We start from the raw sequence: 20,662 nt of genomic DNA on the forward strand, positions 1-20,662 counted from the left end.
GCTTCCTGGTGAAACCTAATTTGTTGTACTAATGCTGACAGCAAGTAAAAAGAAAATTTAAGGTTAATACTAAAAACAGACTTCTTTTATCTATGCTATTTCAAGTTAAAGAGTAAAAATAGCAACAACTACAAAAAGACTATCCTTTTGACAAATGACTTAACCTTTTTTTTTTTTTTTTTAATTAAAAAAAAAAAGGTTTTTTGGCCGAGCGCGGTGGCTCACACCTGTAATCCCAACACTTTGGGAGGCCAAGGCAGGCGATCACCTGAGGTCAGGAGTTCGGGCCAGCCTGGCCAACATGGCGAAATCCCATCTCTACTAAAAGTACAAAAATTAGCTGGGCATGGTGGCAGCTACTCGGGAGGCTGAGGCAGCAGAATTGCTTGAATCCGGGATGCAGAGGTTGCAGTGAGCCAAGATCGTGCCACTGCACTCCGGCCTGGGAGATAAGAGCCAAACTCCATCTCAAAAAAAAAAAAAGAAAAGTTTTTTTACATGGACATGGAGTTTCGTTACGTTGCCCAATCTGGTCTCAAATTTCTGGGATCAAGCAATCCTCCTGCATCGGCCTCCCAAAGTGCTGCAATTACAGGCATGAGCCACTGCATCCAGCAGATTTAACAGTTTTTTTTTTCTTTTTTGAGATAAAGAGTCTCACTCCGTCACCCAGGCTGGAGTGCGATCTCGGCTCACTGCAACCTCCGCCTCCCAGGTTGAAGTGATTCTCGTGTCTCAGCCTCCCAAGTAGCTGGGATTACAGGCATGCGCCACCATGCCCAGCTAATTTTTGTATTTTTAGCAGAGACAGGGTTTTGCCATGTTGGCCAGGCTGGTCTTGAACTCCTGGCCTGAAGTGATCCACCCATCTTGTTCTCCTAAAGTGCTGGGATTACAGGGATGAGCCACCGTACCTGGCCCAACTTAACCTTTAAGAAAGCTTTAGTGGCCGGGTACGGTGGCTCACGCCTGTAATCCCAGCACTTCGGGAGGCTGAGGCAGGCAGATCACGAGGTCAGGAGATCGAGACCATCCTGGCTAACATGGTGAAACCCCATCTCTATTAAAAATACAAAAAATTAGCCAGGTGTGGTGGCACGCGCCTGTAGTCCCAGCTACTCGGGAGGCTGAGGCAGAAGAATCACTTGAACCCAAGAGGTAGAGGTTGCAGTGAGCCGAGATTGCGCCACTGCACTCCAGCAAAAAAAAAAAAAAATATATATATATATATAGCAAGGCTTTTAGTTTCCATGAAAGAGCTTTTATTTATATAAGATGGAATTCATGCTTATATAAACATGAATGACATCTAAAACAAGCAATAAATATCTAAAATGTAAGAAATTATTATAAAACAAAGAGTGAAAGAAATAAACAGGCATGGTGTGGTGGCTCATGCCTATAATCCCAGCACTTGGGACGCCAAAGCAGGTGGATGGCTTGAGCTCACAAGTTCGAGACCAGTCCGGGCAACATGGAGAAACCCTGTCTCTACAAAAAATACAAAAATTAGCTGGGCACAGCGGCACACGCCTGTAATCCCAGCTACTAGGGAGGCTGAGGTGGGAGAATGGCTTGAACCTGGGAGGCGGAGGTTGCAGTAAGCTGAGATTGCGCTATTGCACTCTGTCCTGGGTGACGGAGTGAGACTCCGTCTCAAAAAAAAATTAAAAAATTAGCTAGGTGTGGTGGTGTATGCATACCTGTAATCCTAGCTACTTGGGAGGCTGAGGTGGGTGGATGGCTTGAGCCTGGGAGGTGGAAGTTACAGTGAGCCGAGAATGTGCCACTGCACTCCAGCCTGAGCGAAAGAGCCAGACCTTGTTTCAAAAAATAAATAAGTATAAGTAGACTCAAAAGGATGATTTTCAATGGACATTATTTCAAAGTCTTTGACACCTTCATTGCTTTTAACACAACCTAGAGATTGCAAGTGTTCCATGTTGTCTCAGGTTTAATTATTAATAAGACATGTACATAGTAATAAATGGGTGACAGATGTGAATTTGAGAAAATTCATTAAAAATTTCAAATATATTTGTCAATGGTCAATGACATGCAAATTATGATGATACCACCTTTCAGTTTAGCAAGCTTTAAATAATAACACCTACTGTTAAGGAGTGTTTACAGTATAGAAAAAGAACTCTTTTTTTTTGAGATGGAGTTTCGCTCTTGTTGCCAGGCTGGAGTGCAGTGGCGCAATATCGGCTCACTGCAATCTCTGCCTCCGGGGTTCAAGCCACTCTCCTGCTTCAGCCTCCTGAGCAGCTGGGATTACAGGTGGCTGTCACCACGCCAAGCAAATTTTTTGTATTTTTAGCAGAGACGGGGTTTCATCACGTTGGCCAGGCGGGTCTGAAACTCCTGACCTCAAGTGATCCACCCGCTTCGGCCTCCCAAAGTGCTGGGATTATAGGCGTCAGCCATCGCACCCCGCTGAAACTCTTATGCTGCAAGAAAAGTAACACAATTTGGTGGTAGGGGGAATTTTGTATTAACCATCACATGCTTTAAAAATATGTTGACATCTTGAATGCAAATCTACTTCTAAAAACTCTTCAAGAAAATAAGGGTGCCAAACTTAGAGATGTTTATGAGAAACAGTTTGTAATTGCAAACAGTAGAAACTACCCCAAATAAACTACTAAATGACATATAAACATTAACAGATAATTATATTTAATGTGATCTAATAATATAACGATATGTCCAATGCTTCCCTGAGGTCAAGAACAAAACAAGGTTTTATAGTCTACTCGTATTCAGCCTTGTATTAGAAAAAGAAACAAAAGGGAATGTGTGAAGTCAAACTATTTCCATAGTAATACCAAGATTTATTGCTTTTTGTACTATGTGGCATTTGCATTAATGATGGAAATGCAAAACCTCTGGCAATGGAACTAAACCGTATTAGCAGTTTTCACTAGTATGCATTTGGTCACCTTCACTTACGAATGTTATCCTAACACCAACTGGTATATATGGAAAACAATTCTGATGCTAATGTACTTAGAGTTAGCATCAGACCCCACAGGTTTAAAGGCCTGGTTCTCAACAAGACTGCCCTCACTTCAGATACCAGCTGCACTTCTAATCAACTGGCCACAAATCTGGGAGGGGCTCCCAAGGTGGGATAATTTGTTAGAAAGACCCACAGAACTCTGGAAAAGCTCTATATTTACATTTACAGTTGTTTGTTTTTTTTTAAACAAAAGATACAAATCAGAAACAGCCAAATGAAGAAGCTCATAAGGCAAGGTCTGGGAGGGTCCCAAATGCAGAATTTCTGGGCCAGCTTTCAGTGGAAGCAGTAGCATCACCTGCCTGGCACACTGATGTGTTCACCAACCAAAAGGCTGCATTGAGCTTCAAAATCTAGAGTAGTTTTATTTGGGTTTCATTACGTAGGCATGACTCATTGGCCATATGACTGAACTCAGCTCCAGATCCCCTCCTCTCCCAGACTTTGGGCTGGCTCAAAGACCCAAGTTTCAATCCTATAGTTCATCTTTCTGGTGTCTAGAACCCACTGTAAGTCATCTCATCTCTTAGCATAAATTCAGGTATGATCCAAGCAGCTTATGAATATAGCAAAGATACTTGGAAATTTTAAGGATTTAGAGTCTCTCTTCCAGGAACCAGGGACAAAAATAATTTTTACTACAGATGTCTTTGGTGAAACAGTAAAAGTTATTAATAATTTCATTAAAGTTTAGCCTTTGACATCTTAATTTTCTGTATGACAAACTGGGTAGTATGCATAAAGCATTTGTTTCATACCAAAGTATAAAGGTTATCTTATTGAAAAGCAGAAAAGTGCTTGCACAGTTGCTGGACTATAAGCTGAGCTAGCCATTTTTCATGGAATACCATTTTTACTTGAAAAAATGACAAACTATGACTATTGGAGACATTTTCTTAAAAATAACTCAAAAAAGTCCATCACTTCAAGAAAACCGAGAGTATTTGTTGCTGATGAGAAAATATGAGCTTTTCAAGTGAAAAATCAGAATTTTTGAAAACTTGGGGCACATGTTCTCAGGACCTCCTGAGGGCTGTGTCACTGGCCACAAAAAAAAAAAAAAAAAAGTGAATTTTTGGAAGCCTGTATCCACCATCATGAACTTGACAGCTTCCTAAAGTGTCAACATTTAGGATCTGAGTGAACCAATGTTTTCCAAATAACCAATGCACAATGTTATTAATACAAAGGTTAAAAATCCATTCAAAATCAATAGATTTCAAACTAATAGACCAGTCTGTACCAAATACAGTCCCCCCTGTTTTTTTTAAAAGAAAAAAAAAAACTAGCAGGGTGTTATGGCATGCACTTGTAGTCTCAGCTACTCAGGAGGCTGAGGTGGGAGGATAACTTGAGCCCAGAAGTTTGAGGCTGCAGTGAGCTATGATCATGTCACTGCACTCTAGTCTGGGAAACAGAGTGGGATGCTGACACATAAAAAAATTAAAAATAAACAGTATGAAAAAAATTTTTTTGAGACAGTCTCGCTCTGCTGCCCAGGCTGGAGTGCAATGGCATGATCTCAACTCACTGCAACCTAGCCCTCCCAGGTTCAAGTGATTCTTGTGCCTCAGCCTCCCCAGTAGCTAGGACTACAGGCATGCACAACCACACCCAGCTAATTTTTCGCATTTTTAGTAGAGATGGGGTTTTGTCATGTTGGCCAGGCTGGTCTCGAACTCCCAGCCTCAAGTGATCCGCCTGCCTTGGCCTCGAAAAGTGCTGGGATTACAGCCATGAGCCACTGCGCCTAGTGATGAAAACTTAATTATACGGTTGCAAATCCCACATTGTAACAACCTCGAAAACTACTAATTGTCAAGTTTTGGTGCTGCATCAAAAGAAAACTATCCACATATAAAAAGATGTTGAAAATAGTCCTCCCTTCTCCAACCACCTATCTATGTGAGGCCAGATTTTCTTCTTATACTTCAAGCAAAACAAAATACTACAACAGACTCAATACAGAAATACATATGAAAAGCTAGATATACCTGTCTTCTATTAAGCCAGATTTTAAAGAGATTTGCAAAAATGTAAGACAATGTTACTTTTCACTAAATTTCTTTGAAAATAGTTATTTTTTCATTACAAATGTTATTTATGTTATATAACGGGTAATTATTGTGAAATGAATAGTTTTAATTTTTCTTTTTTCTTTTTTTTTTTTTTTCTGTGAGACGGAGTCTCGCTCTGTCGCCCATGCTGGAGTGCAGTGGCGTGATCTTGGCTCACTGCAACCTCCCGGGTTCAGGTCATTCTCCTGCCTCAGCCTCCCGAGTAGCTGGGACTACAGGCACCTGCCACCACTCCTGGCTAATTTTTTTTTTTTTTTTTTTTTTGTATTTTTAGTAGAGACGGGGTTTCACTGTGTTAGCCAGAATGGTCTCGATCTCCTGACCTCGTGATCCGCCCACCTCGGCCTCCCAAAGTGCTGGGATTACAGGTGTGAGCCACTGCGCCCGGCCTAGTTTTAATTTTTCTTAAGATTTTATCTTATTTTATTTTTTGAGACAAAAAAATTTCTGTCGCCCAGGCTGGAGTGCAGTGGCATGATCTCAGCTCACTGCAACCTCAGCATCCTGAGATCAAGCAATTCTCATGCCTCAGCCTCCCAAGTAGCTATGACTGCAGGAGTATGCCACCATACCCAGCTAATTTTTTTGTTTGTTTTTGGTATTTTTGGAAGAGACGGGGTTTCACCATGTTGGCCAGGCTGGTCTTGAACTCTTGACCTCAGGTAATGCGACAGCCTTGGCCTCTGAAAGTGCTGGGATTACAGGTGAAAGCCACCACACCCAGGTAATTATTATTTTTTAAGACCGCGTCTCACTCTGTTACCCAGGTTGGAGTGCAGTGTTGTGATCATAGCTCACTGTAGCCTCAAACTCCTCGGCTCAAGGGATCCTCCTGCCTCAGCCTACGAAAAGTGCTGCAATTACAGATGTGAGCTACTATGTCCATCCATTATTATTATTTTTTAAAGACATTAGGTCTTGCTATGTTGCCCAGACTGGACTCGCCAAACTCCTGGGCTCAGGTGACCCTCCCACCAAACTCCTGGGCTCAGGTGACCCTCCCACCTCAGCCTCTTTTTTTTTTTTTGAGACAAGTCTCACTTTGTTGCCCAGGCTGGAGTGCAGTGGAGTGATCTGGGCTCACTGCAACCTCTGCCTCCCAGGTTCTAGTGATTTTCCTGCCTCAGCCTCCTGAGTAACTGGGACTACAGGTACATGCCACCATGCCTGGCTACTTTTTAATTTTTTTAGTAGAGATGGGGTTTCACCATGTTGGCCAGGCTGGTCTCAAAATCCTGACTTCAAGTGATCCACCTGCCTTGGCCTCCCAAAGTGCTGGGATTACAGGTGGGAGCCACCATGCCCAGACCCACCTCAGCCTCTTGAATAGCTGGGACTACAGGTGTACGCCATTATACCTGGCTAAAGCTTTAATTTTTAATATATCTAATAATGGAAATAAAAGAAACCTTTGGGGTCTTCATTTTAAGAGTGAATCTGAGACCAAAAAAATTGAGAATAAATACCCTATGGAAAAAATAAAAAATGTAAACATACGTATTTATTATAGCTTCAAAACAATGAAAAAGCATGTAAATGATGAAAAAAATACGTAGGGAAATGAGTACTTCAGACAAATATTTTGTGGTTATTAAAACTTATATATACATATTTTTAGAGACAGAGTCCCACTCTGTCACCTAGGCTGGAGTGCAGCGGTAGGATTAAAGCGCAGTGTGACCCCAACTCCAGGTCTCAAGTGACCCATCGCAGCTTCCTTAAGCGCTGAGTTTACAGGTGCACATCATGGCGCCTGGCTAATTTTTTTTTTACTTTTTATAGAGATGAGGTCTTCGCTACGTTACTGAGGCTGGGTTCAAACTCCTGGCCTCAAGTGATCCTTCTTCCTTGGCCTCACAAAGCGATGGCATTATAGGGGTGTGCCACTGCACCCAGCCTATATTTTTATGATGACATAAAATATTAGCATTTAGATTAAGTAAATCAGCAGGATACAAAACAATATAAAAAGTGCTCTAAATTATATTTTTAAAAACCAAAGACTGAAAGCAAACAAACCAAAATCTTCACAGTGGTCACATTATTTCTAGTTACTGGGGTAAGGAGACATATTTTCTGATTTCTATGATTTTTTTCTAAATATTCTATAATAATCACATAGTATTTCATAACCAGAAGATAAGATTAATTTTAAAAATAAGGAAAAAAGTTGGCCGGGTGCGGTGGCTCAGGCCTGTAATCCCAGCACTTTGGGAGGCTGAGGCGGGTGAATCACTTGAGGTCAGGAGTTTGAGACCAGCCTGGCCAACATAGTGAAACCCCATCTCTACTAAGAATACAAAAAATTAGCTAGGCGTGATGGCACACGCCTGCAATCCCAGCTAGTCAGAAGGCTGAGGCCCGACGATCACTTGAACCCAGGAGGCAGAGGTTGCAGTGAGCCGAGATCATGCCACTGCATTCCAGCCTGGGTGACAGAGACTCTGTCTCAAAACAAAAAGGGAAAAAGCACTATTTTCCTGAAAGCAACAACATGATTAGGTTCTCAGGTTCTCGTTACTTTTCAGTCCTTTCCTAAAATTCAACAGGCTATAAACACTAAAATGGTCAAAAAAAAAAATACCAACTCTCCTCCAAACCCCTCACAAGTCACATAAAAGCAACAAAAAGGCATTGCTATTAAAAAAAATAACTTGTTATATTTTAATTATATCAGAATAGGACTATCCATATAAGTTCTAAAAATACAGTTCCTTGATTTAAAGGCAAGAAAGTTTTCCAACTTTCAGAATTAAGCCACTAATAAAACGCCAATTTAAAAACTAAAATCAGGCCAGGTGCAGTGGCTCACACCTGTAATCCCAGCACTTGGGGAGGCTGAGGTGGGCAGATCACCTGAGGTTAGGAGTTTGAGACCAGCCTGGCCAACATGGAGAAACCCTGTCTCTACTAAAAAGACAAAATTAGCCAGGCATGGAGACGAGCACGCCTGTAATACCAGCTACCTAAGAGGCTGAGGCAGGAGAATCAGTCGAACCCGGGAGGCAGGAGCTGCAATGAGCCGAGATGACGCCATTGCACTCCAGCCTGGGCAAAAAGAGCGAAACTCTGTCTCAAATAAATAAATAAATAAATAAAAACTAAAATCAGGGATAAAAACAGCCTAAAATTAAAAGCTTAAGCAAAAATTGAAATTTTAAATAATTATAAATACAATAAAATCCAATCATTATATATTACTTTGTTCTTCCATTTCACTGTATTTTTATCCTTTGATTTTTATATAAAGAAAGTAAAGAAGGCTAAAGAAGGTAAAGTATTTCAATTAAAATATTTTAAATGTAAATCTGACTGGATAAAATAGATTAAAATCTCAAAATTTCAGAGACGAAGTAGACCGTACAGTTTTATTAAGTAAAATATTCTATCTTAATATGGAAGTCAAAGGCCGGGAATGGTGGCTCACGCCTGTAATTCCAGCACTTTGGGAAGCCAAGACAGGTGGATCACTTGAGGTTAGGAGTTCGAGACCACCTTGGCCAACATGGTGAAATTCTGTCTCTACTAAAAACACAAAAACTAGCCGAGTGTGGTGGCAGGCGCCTGTAATCCCAGCTACTCAGGAGGCTTAGGCAGGAAAAAAAAAATCACTTGAACCTGGGAGGAGGAGGTTGCAATGAGCTGAGATTGAGCCATTGTACTCCAGCCAGCCTGGATGACAAGAGCTAAACTCCGTCTCCAAAAACAAACAAACAAACAAACAAAAAACAAAGTCACAGAATGTGAATAAAATAGATATGAGCACCAAAAAGAACAGCCAAAGGCTTATTTACTTGAGGTAGAAATAATATCACTTACTGCTTACCAGGACTATGATGAGTTGCAAATTCTCCATTCTGAAATAAGTCTCCTGCCACATTCATCCTACCAGGGTTAAAAGGTCTTACTCCAGTCTTGGTCTGTGGAGTTAAAGATGGGGTGTACGTTTGTATATTAACACCAAAATTACTTGACTGAAGTCCTTTAGCGACATCTCCCAAGTTGGTATTCTATAGTGATGTTTTATATGTAATCATTATGTTCACATCTTGCCCAGCATTCACAGAGCTTATACCTGTTTCTAAGGTTGTAACATTAGTAATAACATATTTCAGAGTCAATTCTGTAGTGATACCACTATTACCCATTTCTGCATTTACCTTACTTCTTGAAAGACTGGAAGTGGAGAAATCCAAATCTTTGGTTTTGTTTTTAGTTCCAGGAAGTCCCCATTCAATAAAACGGGAAGAATTTTTCTCTGCTCCTCCATTTGTTTCTATGTCCTCTTCATCATCAATAACAATTGTCTCACTTATATTTCCTTTCTGAGATGCCAAATCTCTTGAAGAAGGAGGAATTACAGAATAATTTCCTTGAGGCTTTTCATTTTTTGATGATGCAAATACAAAGTTGCTTTGATCAGCTATTGCTGGAGCAGAAATTGAAGGAGGTTGTATAGATTCAATAAACACAACATCATCATCGTCATCATCTTCCACTGGTGAGTTCCTAGATCTACTGACTAAAGGACAAGCTGGATGACCAAATGAATCCCCTATGTCCATGAGACTAGTTGCCATGGCCATATTCCCTAATAACGCAGGACTCTGTTCAGTCAATTCTAATCCTCCCACTGAACATTTATCCATGCCAATGAACCTGTAGAGACAGAAAAGAAAAAAAAAGTTCTAGTATGTTATGGTTTTTGCATTTTACTACAATAAAATAGCACAAGTAAATTTTTCAAATTATTTTTTGTGATACCTGATATCCATTCTGTGTTCTCTGTTAACTAATGCTCACTTCAGAGTTTGATGGAAATTAATTATATAATTTTGGTAGTCCTTTAAGAAATTCTAATCAATTTATAGTACTCACTTTAATCACTCTTTATAGTGAAAAAATGCCTGTCTTCCTTTGAATTAGAAAATAGTAACAAAATAATTAAATCAAATACCAATAACTTAGGGTCCTAATATAATCACTTATATTCCATATGCTTTTACCTACTATAGCATTTATGATATGGCCCTATTTCCCAAGTGTCTCCTGCCATTGTTTTCTTTCCAAAATCACTTCTTCCAAAATAATTATGTAATTATCTTTATGCATCTTTTTTGTCCTTGTACAGAAAGCATTAAGTCCATTTATGCCAGATATTATGCAATGGGCTTTTTACAGAAAGTAAAATTATCAAAACTCCATGATAGTAGCTATAATTTACTCTTATAGTTCAAGAAATTGAGGCCTAGGGAAGCTAACTAAACTGTTCCAGATAACACTGAGAGTAAGACTTAAACTCAGGGCTCTAAAAATTCTTTTTCTTTTGAGAGAGGGTCTCGCTCTGTTGTCCAGGCTGGAGTGCAGTTGTGCCATCCTGGCTCACTGCAGCCTTAAACACCTGGGTTCAAGCAATCCTCCCACCTGAGCCTCCCAAGTAGGTAGGACTACAGGCTCTTGCCATCACAGACCTGCTAATGTTCCATAAATTTCTTGGAGAGAGGAGGTCTCACTACATTGCCCGGGCTCATCTCAAACTCCTGGCCTCAAGCAATCCTCCTGCATTGGCTCCCCAAAGTGCTGGGATTACAGGCTTGAGCCATGGTACTTGGCCTAGCCCCAAATTCTTAACTTGTTAACACTCAACATTTTGTATACTTACTATGCACTAAGCTATGATGAAAGAAATAATCTAGCAGAGAGACAATAGTTGAAAAATCTGGAAGTGAATAACTGATGAAACATGGGTGGCTCTTAAGCAGATGAGAGATAAGGACATGTGCATAGGTGGTAATAAAATTGATCATGTATAAGAATCACCTCTATTTCAACTGAAAGAAGGCAAAAGTAGGTATAATTGGAATGCTATGTAAGTATGCAGAAACAATATATGGGACTATACATGCTGGCCTCAATTTTCAATTTTTTTTTCTTTTAGTAGATGTGAGGTCTAACTATGTTGCCCAGGCTGGTCTCGAACCCCTGAGCTCAAGTGATTCTCCCACCCAGGCCTTTCAAAGTGCTGGGGTTACAGGAATGAGCCACCACAACAGGCCTGGCTTCAGTTTTTTATTTATTTATTTATTTTGTGAGACAGGGTCTCACTCTGTCACCCAGGTACAGTGGCACCATTTCAGCTCACTGCAACCCCCACCTCCCAGGCTCAAGTGATCCCCCTGCCTTAAGCTTCCTGAGTAGCATGCCTGGCTAATTTTTTGTATTTTTGCTAGCAACAGGGTTTCGCCATGTTGCCCAGGCTGGTCTCGAACTTCTGAGCTCAGATGATCCGCCTGCGTCAGCCTCCCAAAGTGCTGGGATTATAGGTGTGAGCTACCAGGCCTGGCCTCTGGCCTCAATTTTCTCAGTGAAACTTGAGAGTGAAAGGGGTGAGAATTTTTACAGGTGTTGAATGATTAAGAAAACACACTTCATAAGGCAGTCATCACTCCATTTTATTTTAAACATCTCATATTGAAACATGCTTTTTTATTGGAGACAGAGTCTCACTCTGTCGCCAGGCTGGAGTGCAGTGGTGCGACCTCGGCTCACTGCAACCTCCGCCTCCCGGGTTCCAGCGATTCTTCTGCCTCAGCCTCCCAAGTAGGTGAGACTACAGGCATGAGCCACCACGCCCAGCTAATTTTTGTATTTTTAGTAGATATGGGGTTTCACCATGTTGGCCAGGATGGTCTTGATCTCTTGACCTCATGATCTGCCCACCTCGGCCTCCCAAAGTGCTGGGATAAGTGGCGTAAGCCACTGCACCCGGCCAAAATATGCTAACATTTTTACTCTAAAAATTTCCCAGCCGGGCGTGGTGGCTCACACCTGTAATCCCAGTACTTTGGGAGGCTGAGGTGGGCAGATCACTTGACGTCAGGAGTTTCAGATCAGCCTGGTCAACGTGGTGAAACCCCATCTCTACTAAAAATACAAAAATTAGTCAGTCGTGGTGGCAGGCGCCTATAATCCCAGCTACTCATGAGTCTGAGGCAAGAGAATCTCTTGAACCCGGGAGGCAGAGGAGGTTACAGTGAGCCGAGATTGTGCCACTGCACTCTAGCCTGGGCAACAGTACAAGACTTCGTCTCAAAAAAAAAAAAAAAAATTCCCGATGTAATCTATAATCCATATAGTCATGAAATAGGTAACATTTATTCTTAATATGTATTATGCTATTATATATATTAACTCAGTTAATGATTACTTAAGTGAGGAAGGAACTATTATTTTTCCCATTTTGCCAATTAGGAAATTAAGAGCCAGGAGATAAATAACCTGCCTAACTCACCATTGCTGAAAAACGTAGTCAGGATTCGAATCCAAGAAATCTGACTCTAAAACCTATTTCTTAGCCACTATATTATATGCAATGAATGTGTAAAACAATTGTTAAAAATTACTTATCTTTTATTAAGATGAGCCAATTCATTACAATAACAAAATTAACATTTACATAAGGCTGTTTCAAAGATAAAGAAATAACAAATTTAAGGAACCAGTTTAAAATAAGGTTTGTAAAAGAAATGAAAAAGATTGGGGGCCAGGAATGTTGGCTCATGCCTGCTAATCCCAGCACTTTAGGGGGCCAAGTGGGAGAATTGCTTGAGCCCAGGAGTTTGAGACCAGCCTGGGCAACATGGTGAGATTCCATCTCTACTAAAAATTTTTTTAAATAATGATAAAAAAGGAAAATAATTTCTGGAAAAGAGTTATAACTGACTCCACAGTACCTTCTTTTTTTTTTTAGGATGGAGTCTCGCTCTGTCGCCCAGGCTGGAGTGCAGTGGCACCATCTAGGCTCACTGCAAGCTCCGCCTCCCAGGTTCACGCCATTCTCCTGCCTCAGCCTCCCAAGTAGCTGGGACTACAGGTGCCTGTCACCACGCCTAGCTAATTTTTTGTATTTTTAGTAAGACGGGGTTTCACCGTGTTAGCCAGGATGGTCTCAATCTCCTGACTTTGTGATCCGCCCGCCTGGGCCTCTCAAAGTGCTGGGATTACAGGCATGAGCACTGCGCCCAGCCCACAGTATCTTCTTGTGTCTGCTAGGTTCTATTTTACTTTTCTCACAGAAAATAATACACAGCATACTCTTTATACTCAGCTCACTGCAGTCATCTATCTTTAAAAAAAGATTAAGTATTCACCTATGCTTAAATCCCAGATTATAAATAAGTTAAAACACTACTAAAGGCCAGGTGCAGTGGCTCATGCCTGTAATCCCAGCACTTTGGGAGGCCAAGGTGGGTGGATCATGAGGTCAGGAGATCGAGACCATCCTGGCTAACACAGTGAAAACCCATATCTACTAAAAAAATACAGAAAAAAAAAAATTAGCCGGGCATGGTGGCGGGCACCTGTAGTCCCAGCTACTCCGGAGGCTGAGGCAGGAGAATGGTGTGAACCCGGGAGGCGGAGCTTGCAATGAGCGGAGATAGCGCCACTGCACACTCCAGCCTGGGAGACACAGCGAGATTCCGTCTCAAAAACAAAAAAAAAAACAAAAAACAAACAAACAAACAACAAAAAACTACTAAAAGCCATTGTGTTTATAACTTAACCATGAAAAACTTTAATTCTATAAACACAAGACCATAAGAAAATTTTGAATATTTCTACAATATTGTCTAAAAACAGAGAAAAAGATGCTGTATAGCCAATTAGCTATGTGGCAGTAGGCAAATTATGTCACCTCACTGAGTTTTAGTTTTCTAAACTGTGAATGAGGATAACATATAGCTTTAAGCTTTTTAATGAGGTGAGTGGACACGCAAATCCCTGGCATATGGCCTGGTCCATATCAGAGAGTGCAAAAAATATCAAATTATGACTGGGCCCGGTGGCTCATGTCTGTAATCCCAGCACTTCGGGAGGCCGAGGCAGGTGGATCACCTGAGGTCGGGAGTTCGAGACCAGCCTGACCAACATAGAGAAACCCCACCTCTACTAAAAATACAAAATTAGCCAAGCGAGGTGATGCATGCCCGTAATCCCAGCTACTCAGGAGGCTGAGGCATGAGAATCGCCTGAACCCAGGAGGCAGAGGTTGAGGTGACCTGAGATCACGCCATTAAACTCCAGCCTGGGCAACAAGGGCGAAACTCTGTCTCAGAAGAAAAAAAAAAATTTAGTCAGGCGTGGTGGCATGTGCCTGGAGTCCCAGCCACTCAGGAGACTGAGGCAAGAGAATCGCTTGAACCTGGAGGTAGAAGTTGCAGTGAGTTGAGATCATGCCACTGCATTCCAACCTGGGTAACAAAATAAGACTCTGTCTCAAAAACAAACAAAAAAATCCCTTCCAATAACAAGGTATTTAGGCAAATACTATGCTACATCGCTACATCCTGAGATTTCAGCAACTGTCTAATTTTAAACATTTAACTAGTCTTCTTGTGGTATCTTATTCATACACAAATTATAACACTAGCAAAATGCTTAAATGTAAACTATCTCTAGAGAATGGGAAACAACGTAAATTTAACAGGATATTTAGGCGTAAAGATAAGGGTTAACATAAAACAAAGCAATGAATAAATGTTCTTTGACCTATTTAGCTCTTCTTGTAGACTACTTTCAGAGACACTTCACAGTTGAGTATATAAGCACACCTATTTAAAATCAGATATAAAGGTGTACCATGATTCTGAAGGTACTCACAAAAGTAATGAGATCAGAAAAAAGAAGAGTCAACTGAACTACCACCACAAATAGCAAGAGAATTACTGCAGGAACTAGGTACAAAATTACTATCTAAATTGGGCCTGGTGCCTCACACCTATAATCAATCCTAACACTTAGGGAAGCCAAGGCAGGAGGATCACTTGAGGCCAGGAGTTCAAGACCAACTTGGGCAACAAACTGAGAACTCACCTCTACAAAAAAATAAAGGCCAGGTACAGTGCCTCACGCCTATAATCTCAGCACTTTGGGAGGCTGAATAAGATGGGAGGATAGCTTGAGCCCAGGAGTTCAAGACCAGCCTGGGCAATGTAGAGAGACCCCTCTCTACAAAAATTTAAAAAGCCCAACATGGTGGCATAAGCCTGTAGTCCCCGCTACTTGGGAGGCTGAGATGGAAGGATGGCTTGAGGCCAGGGGGTCAAAGTTGCAGTGAGCCATGATCACACCACTGCACTCCAGCTTGGGCAACAGAGCAAGACCCTGTCTCAAAAATAAAAAATAAATAAAATAAAATAATTAGCTGGGCATGGTGGTGCAAGCCTGTAGTCCCCAGCTACTTGGGAGACTGAGGCAGGAGAATCACTTGAGCCCAGGAGTTCAGGGCTGCAGTGAGCTATGACCACACCACAGCACTGAAGTCTGGGCAACAGACTTAGACCCGTCTCTAAAAATTAAAAACAAACAAACAAAAAAAACAACAAAAAAAAAACAAAGACAAAAAACAAACAGAAAAAACAACTCTGCCTAGAAATCAGTAGCCCAGCAGGGATTAAGACAGTAAACTGGGCCAGGCGCAGTATAATGCCCCTGTAATCCCAGCGCTTTGGGAGGCCTAGGCAGGTGGATCGCTTGAGTCCAGGAGTTCAAGACCAGCCTGGGCAACATGGCAAAACCTTGTCTCTACAAAAAATACAAAAATTAGCCAGGCATAGTGGCACATGGTTGTGGTCCCAGCTACTTGGGAAACTGAGGCAGGCAGATTGTTTGAGCCTGGGAGATGGAGGTTGCAGTGAGCCGAGATGGGCCACTGCACTCCAGCCTGGGTGACAGACTGAGAGATACTGTTTCAAAAAAAAAAAAAAAAAAAAGATGGCCGATTGATCACATACAACTAACTTCGTTCCCTTCCAAAACTCCCCTAAACAGGACCACCACAAGGAAAGGAAGAATAAGAAACAAAAGCAATATGACTTTTAAGCCAAAGAACAGATGGATGAATGGTTAACTAACTGCCAACCTGAGATAGCCAGAGTCTAAAACAGTGAATAAAAAGCCAAGAAACATTCTGATTTCCACTGTGGGCTCAGAAATCTGTAGCACCACATATCCCTGGAACAGAATGGGCAGATGCTAAAAAAAGAGGTTGAGAGAGATCTTCCCTCCCATCAAGCTGATGGTGACAGGCCTTTCCCCATCCTAGCACAGATTCTAAAAATTTTTTCTTTGACAAGATAGAACATGATCTAAGTCTTGGGTTCACCAAGCACTGGGGAATGTTTCAATACCATGAAATATTCCCTCTCCATTGCTTGAACCCACGAGGCAGACGTTGCAGTGAGCCGAGATCACGCCATTGCATTCCAGCCTGGGCAACAAGAGCGAAACTCCATCTCAAAAAAAAAAAAAAAGAAATGTCCCCTCTCCTACTTGATTCCCAGAGAGCTGGCATCCAGACTTCTGTTTTCCAGGCAGCAAACTCTTTTCTGGAGGCTTACTTTCTGAGCAAGACTCTTCCCTGCGGAACTAAGAATCAGCAAAAAAAGGAAAGTCTTAAAAATATTAACCCGTGGGGTTCCCCATCAATTGGCCAGAAGATCACTCACAAGCTTCAAGTTGGAAACCTCACTCTCACTCTTCCAATTTGCTTTTTAGTTCCCGTTTCTGTTTTTTTTTTTTGAGACGGAGTCTCGCTCTGTCACCCAGGCTGGAGTACAGTGGTGTGATCTTGGCTCACTGCAAGCTCCGCCTCCCAGGTTCACGCCATTCTTCTGCCTCAGCCTCCTGAGTAGCTGGGACTACAGGCACCTGCCACCATGCCCAGCTAATTTTTTTTTTTTTTTTTTGTATTTTTTGTAAAGACGGGGTTTCACCATGTTAGCCAGGATGGTCTCAATCTCCTGACCTCATGATCTGCCCACCTCGGCCTCCCAAAGTGCTGGGATTACAGGTGTGAGCTACTGTGCCCGGCCTTTAGCTCCCAATTCTTAATCATAAATGAAACAGTCAAGAATTATGCAATATATATAACACCTACTATGTACCCAGAAAAATTTAAAATAAAAATTTTAAAAAAACTAATTACACAGGCCGGATGTGGCAGTGGGTGCCTGTCATCCCAGCACTTTGGGAGGCCAAGGTGGGCGGATCACTTAGGTCAAGAGTTCGAGACCAGCCTGGCCAACATGGTCAGTCCCTTGTCTCTACTAAAAATACAACAATTAACCAACATGGTGGCATGTGCCTGTAGTCCCAGCTACTCAGGAGGCTGAGGCACAAGAATTGCTTGAGCCCAGGAGGCAGAGGTTGCAGTGAGCCTAGATCACGCCACTGCACTCCAGCCTGGGTGACAGGGCAAGACTGTCTTAAAAAAAAAAAAGAGGAAAAAAAAGAATTATAGATGGAGTCTCACTCTGTCGCCCAGGCTGGAGTGCAGTGGTGTGATCTCAGCTCACTGCAACCTCCGCCTCCTGGGTTCAAGTGATTCTCCTGGCTCAGCCACCTGAGTAGTTGGAATGACAGGCACCCACCACCACACCCGTCTAATTTTTTTTTTTTTTTGAGAGGAGTTTTGCTCTTGTTGCCCAGACTGGAGTGTAGTGTCACGATCTCGGCTCACCATAACCTCTGCCTCCCAAGTAGCTGGGATTACAGGCATGTGCCACCGGGCCCAGCTAATTTTATGTGTGTGTGTGTGTGTGTATATATATATATACACACACACACACACGTATATATATATATTTTTTTTTTGTAGCGACGGGGTTTCTCCATGTTGGTCACACTGGTCTTGAACTCTCGACCTCAGGTGATCTGCCTGCCTTGGCCTCCCAAAGTACTGAGATTCCAGGTGTGAGCCACCATGCCCAGCCCATTTTTGTATTCTTAGTAGAGACGGGGTTTCACCATGTTGACCAGGCTAGTCTCGAACTTCTGACCTCAGGTGATCCACCCACCTCGGCCTCCCAAAGTGCTGGGATTACAGGCATGAGCCACCATGCCCAGCCAACACTTCTAATATAAAAAGAACTGCTGGAAATTAAAAGCTTAGTGGCAAAAAGGAAAAATTCAGCAATAAGAATTGAAAGATAAAGCTGAGAAAATCTCAAGAAATAAAGGAAAAAATTAAGAGGATAAGGATTATATCTAAGGTGGGGGTGTGGAGAATTGTATCTCCCACTAACTATATGCATGTATATGCACGCGCGCGCGTGTGTGTGTATGTGTCTCAAACCTTATGGACCAGGCTTTTTTTTTTCTTAAGACAGGGTCTGGCTCTGTCGCCCAGCCTGGAATGCTATGGCACAAACACAGTTCACTGCAGACTCGACCCCCTGGGCTCAAACAATCCTCCCACCTTGGCCTCTCAGAGTGCTGGGATTACAGGAGTCACAGTGCCCAGGGCCACTTTACCCATTTTTTTTGAGACAGACTCTCTCTTTGTTGCCTAGGCTGGAGTACAGCGGTGTGATCACTGCTCACTGCAGCTTCAACCACCGGAACTCAAGCGATCCTCCCACCTCAGCTTTCTCAGTAGCTGGGACTACAGGCGTGTGCCACCACGCTCAGCTAATTTTTGTATTTTTTGTAGAGACAGAGTTTTGCCATGTTGTCCACACTCGAACTCCTGGGCTCAAGCTCTCAGCTATCCACCCACCTCATCCTCCCAAAGTGGTTGGATGACAGGCATGAGCCACTGTGCCCAGCCACTTTACCTACCTACCACATCCTGCCACAGTCCTAAGTTTAACTAATTAAAGAGATGTGCTGTGAAATGTAAGAAAATAAGAGCAAATAAGTTAGTAGAAAGCAACCAGGGTAAAAAGAAGGCAGGAATCCTACTATGGGAGATAAACTAATCACAAGTTTGTTTTTGATGAGCAATGGAAAACTGTTTGATCAGGGTTGAAAGGACAAAATTGGCAAGAACTGAATCCCAGATAATAAAAATAGAAGTAAAGCTTGTTAAAGAAAAAAATAATAATTTTGTCACTCCTAATGAAATTATTCACACAAGGATTGGTGTTAAAAGCATTAAGTGAATAGCTGACAGAGAAAGGGCATTTGTACTGTACCAAAATGAACACATATATCACTGTCTAGTAGCAAAAAAAAAAAACCCGAAAAAACAAAAACAAACTAACTTCCTAACAGAGAGAGATCAGGCCACTCAGATTCGGTGGTCAATCTTAGAATTAGGAATAGTTTGACAACTAGTTTACGTTATCTCCTCGTGTGATGCTAGCTGGAGGACTGTCAGGGTACATAAATAACAGTCTTCCTCAAATACAAGGCAAATATCAACGTCAAAACAACAGATTATTCAGTAGTGTTTCTTTTTAATCCAACAGTAAAAAAGTTTTTCCAATCTACTGGAAAAAAAATTGTTAAATGCAAGGCACTTAAAAGAGAGCTAACTTTAAATCTTGTTCTGGAACTTGAGAGAGTTCCAGTGGTATAAATGTCAGCACTCCTCGTGCCTTCCCAGGGACTACCATGGCTTGGCTCTAGGGACGAGGGCACCCAAGCAATTAGCCTGAAGGCCAAGGCCTTCAAGATAACACAAAGGCAAATCCCTCAGGAAGAACACCCTACTACTGCACTAATTATATTAGACAGCAAAGCGGGGTAAAAAAACCCAAAAACTCACAATGGAGATATTTCCTTCTTAATTTCTGCCAAAGCCTCACGACATACGCTTGAAGATGATTCCTGGTCCTAGAATGAGAATTGAAAACCAATTTCGGTACAACCAACCTGGATGCACAACCAACTCAACACCGTGAGGGGGCAATGGGGTAAGAGGCCAAGGAGTTCCTGGGCTCTGCTACCCTCCCCCACCCTAACGTTACCGAGAAACTAAGTTGAAAAAAAGAACTATAGGAACCGCAACGACGAGACAAAGCTAAAAGTGCTTCGTCCAACTGCAGTACTGGGGATGCAGTGGGCTCCGGGATCCGAGGCCTGCTCCCAGGACGGGAGACGGAAGGATAAACGTCGCCTCGACGCCAGCAAAGGATTTGTATTCCCTCCTAAATTTGCCCACCCAGCGTCATCTCTGTCACTCTAAGCACCATTTCAGAGGTAACGGGCGGCGTGCGTCACCTCTGGGCCCACAGCTGACTCAAGAAGTTGCCCTGGGGCCCCAGCAGTCGACGACAGGGCCCCAGATCCGCCATTAAACTCGCCCAGATAAGCAGCAAAGAGTAAATGCCGCGCAGCGCCAGGGAAAAGATGAGCGAAGGAGAAGACCCCGCGGGGCAGAGGCAGCAGCCCTCGCCCAAAAAACCTAGGGACCTCGGCTCCGGCGGCAGGGTGGCAGCGCGGTCCTGAGAGCGAAGACCCGGCCAGGGCGCCCCTCCCTCGCCCAACCCCCCCCCCCACCACCGGCAGGAGAGAAAGGAAAATGCCCCGCGACCTCCCCGGGCGGCCGGCACCCCGCCCCGCCGCCCCCGCGACCCCCGCCGCTGGCGACCGCCTCACCCAACCCTCCCGGCCTCGCCCGCACTCTCCCAGCCCCTCGGGCCGTACGCAAAAGCGCCGGTGACAGGAGCGCAGCCCCGAGCTACCCCCGAGGCCCCGAAGCGGCAACGGCGACAGCGGCCGCGCCGCGGAGTATTAATCCCGGGTCGGTGGTAAGCTCCGGAGGCTGCCCTCA

General features: G+C 42.9%; 1 protein-coding gene across 15 annotated transcripts in view; it reads right to left on the reverse strand.

The window, feature by feature from the left end:
* ZMYM5 (zinc finger MYM-type containing 5) overlaps positions 1 to 20,662 on the reverse strand; it is a 42,109-nt gene that overhangs the window by 21,190 nt on the left and 257 nt on the right. For 7 of the 15 annotated variants that reach the window (XR_008512498.2, XM_054528595.2, XM_054528593.2 and 4 more), the window contains exons 2-3: positions 9,264 to 9,762; positions 8,930 to 9,023 (exon numbers count right to left, since the gene is read on the reverse strand). Coding sequence is in view for 14 of the 15 variants with exons in the window: in XM_054528595.2 (XP_054384570.1) it covers positions 8,930 to 9,023; positions 9,264 to 9,752 (583 nt within the window). In the remaining variant the exon portion in view is untranslated. 15 annotated transcript variants of the gene reach the window in all.

This window comes from Pongo abelii, chromosome 14 (assembly GCF_028885655.2).
Source record: "Pongo abelii isolate AG06213 chromosome 14, NHGRI_mPonAbe1-v2.0_pri, whole genome shotgun sequence".
In the NCBI taxonomy this organism is placed as follows: domain Eukaryota; kingdom Metazoa; phylum Chordata; class Mammalia; order Primates; family Hominidae; genus Pongo; species Pongo abelii.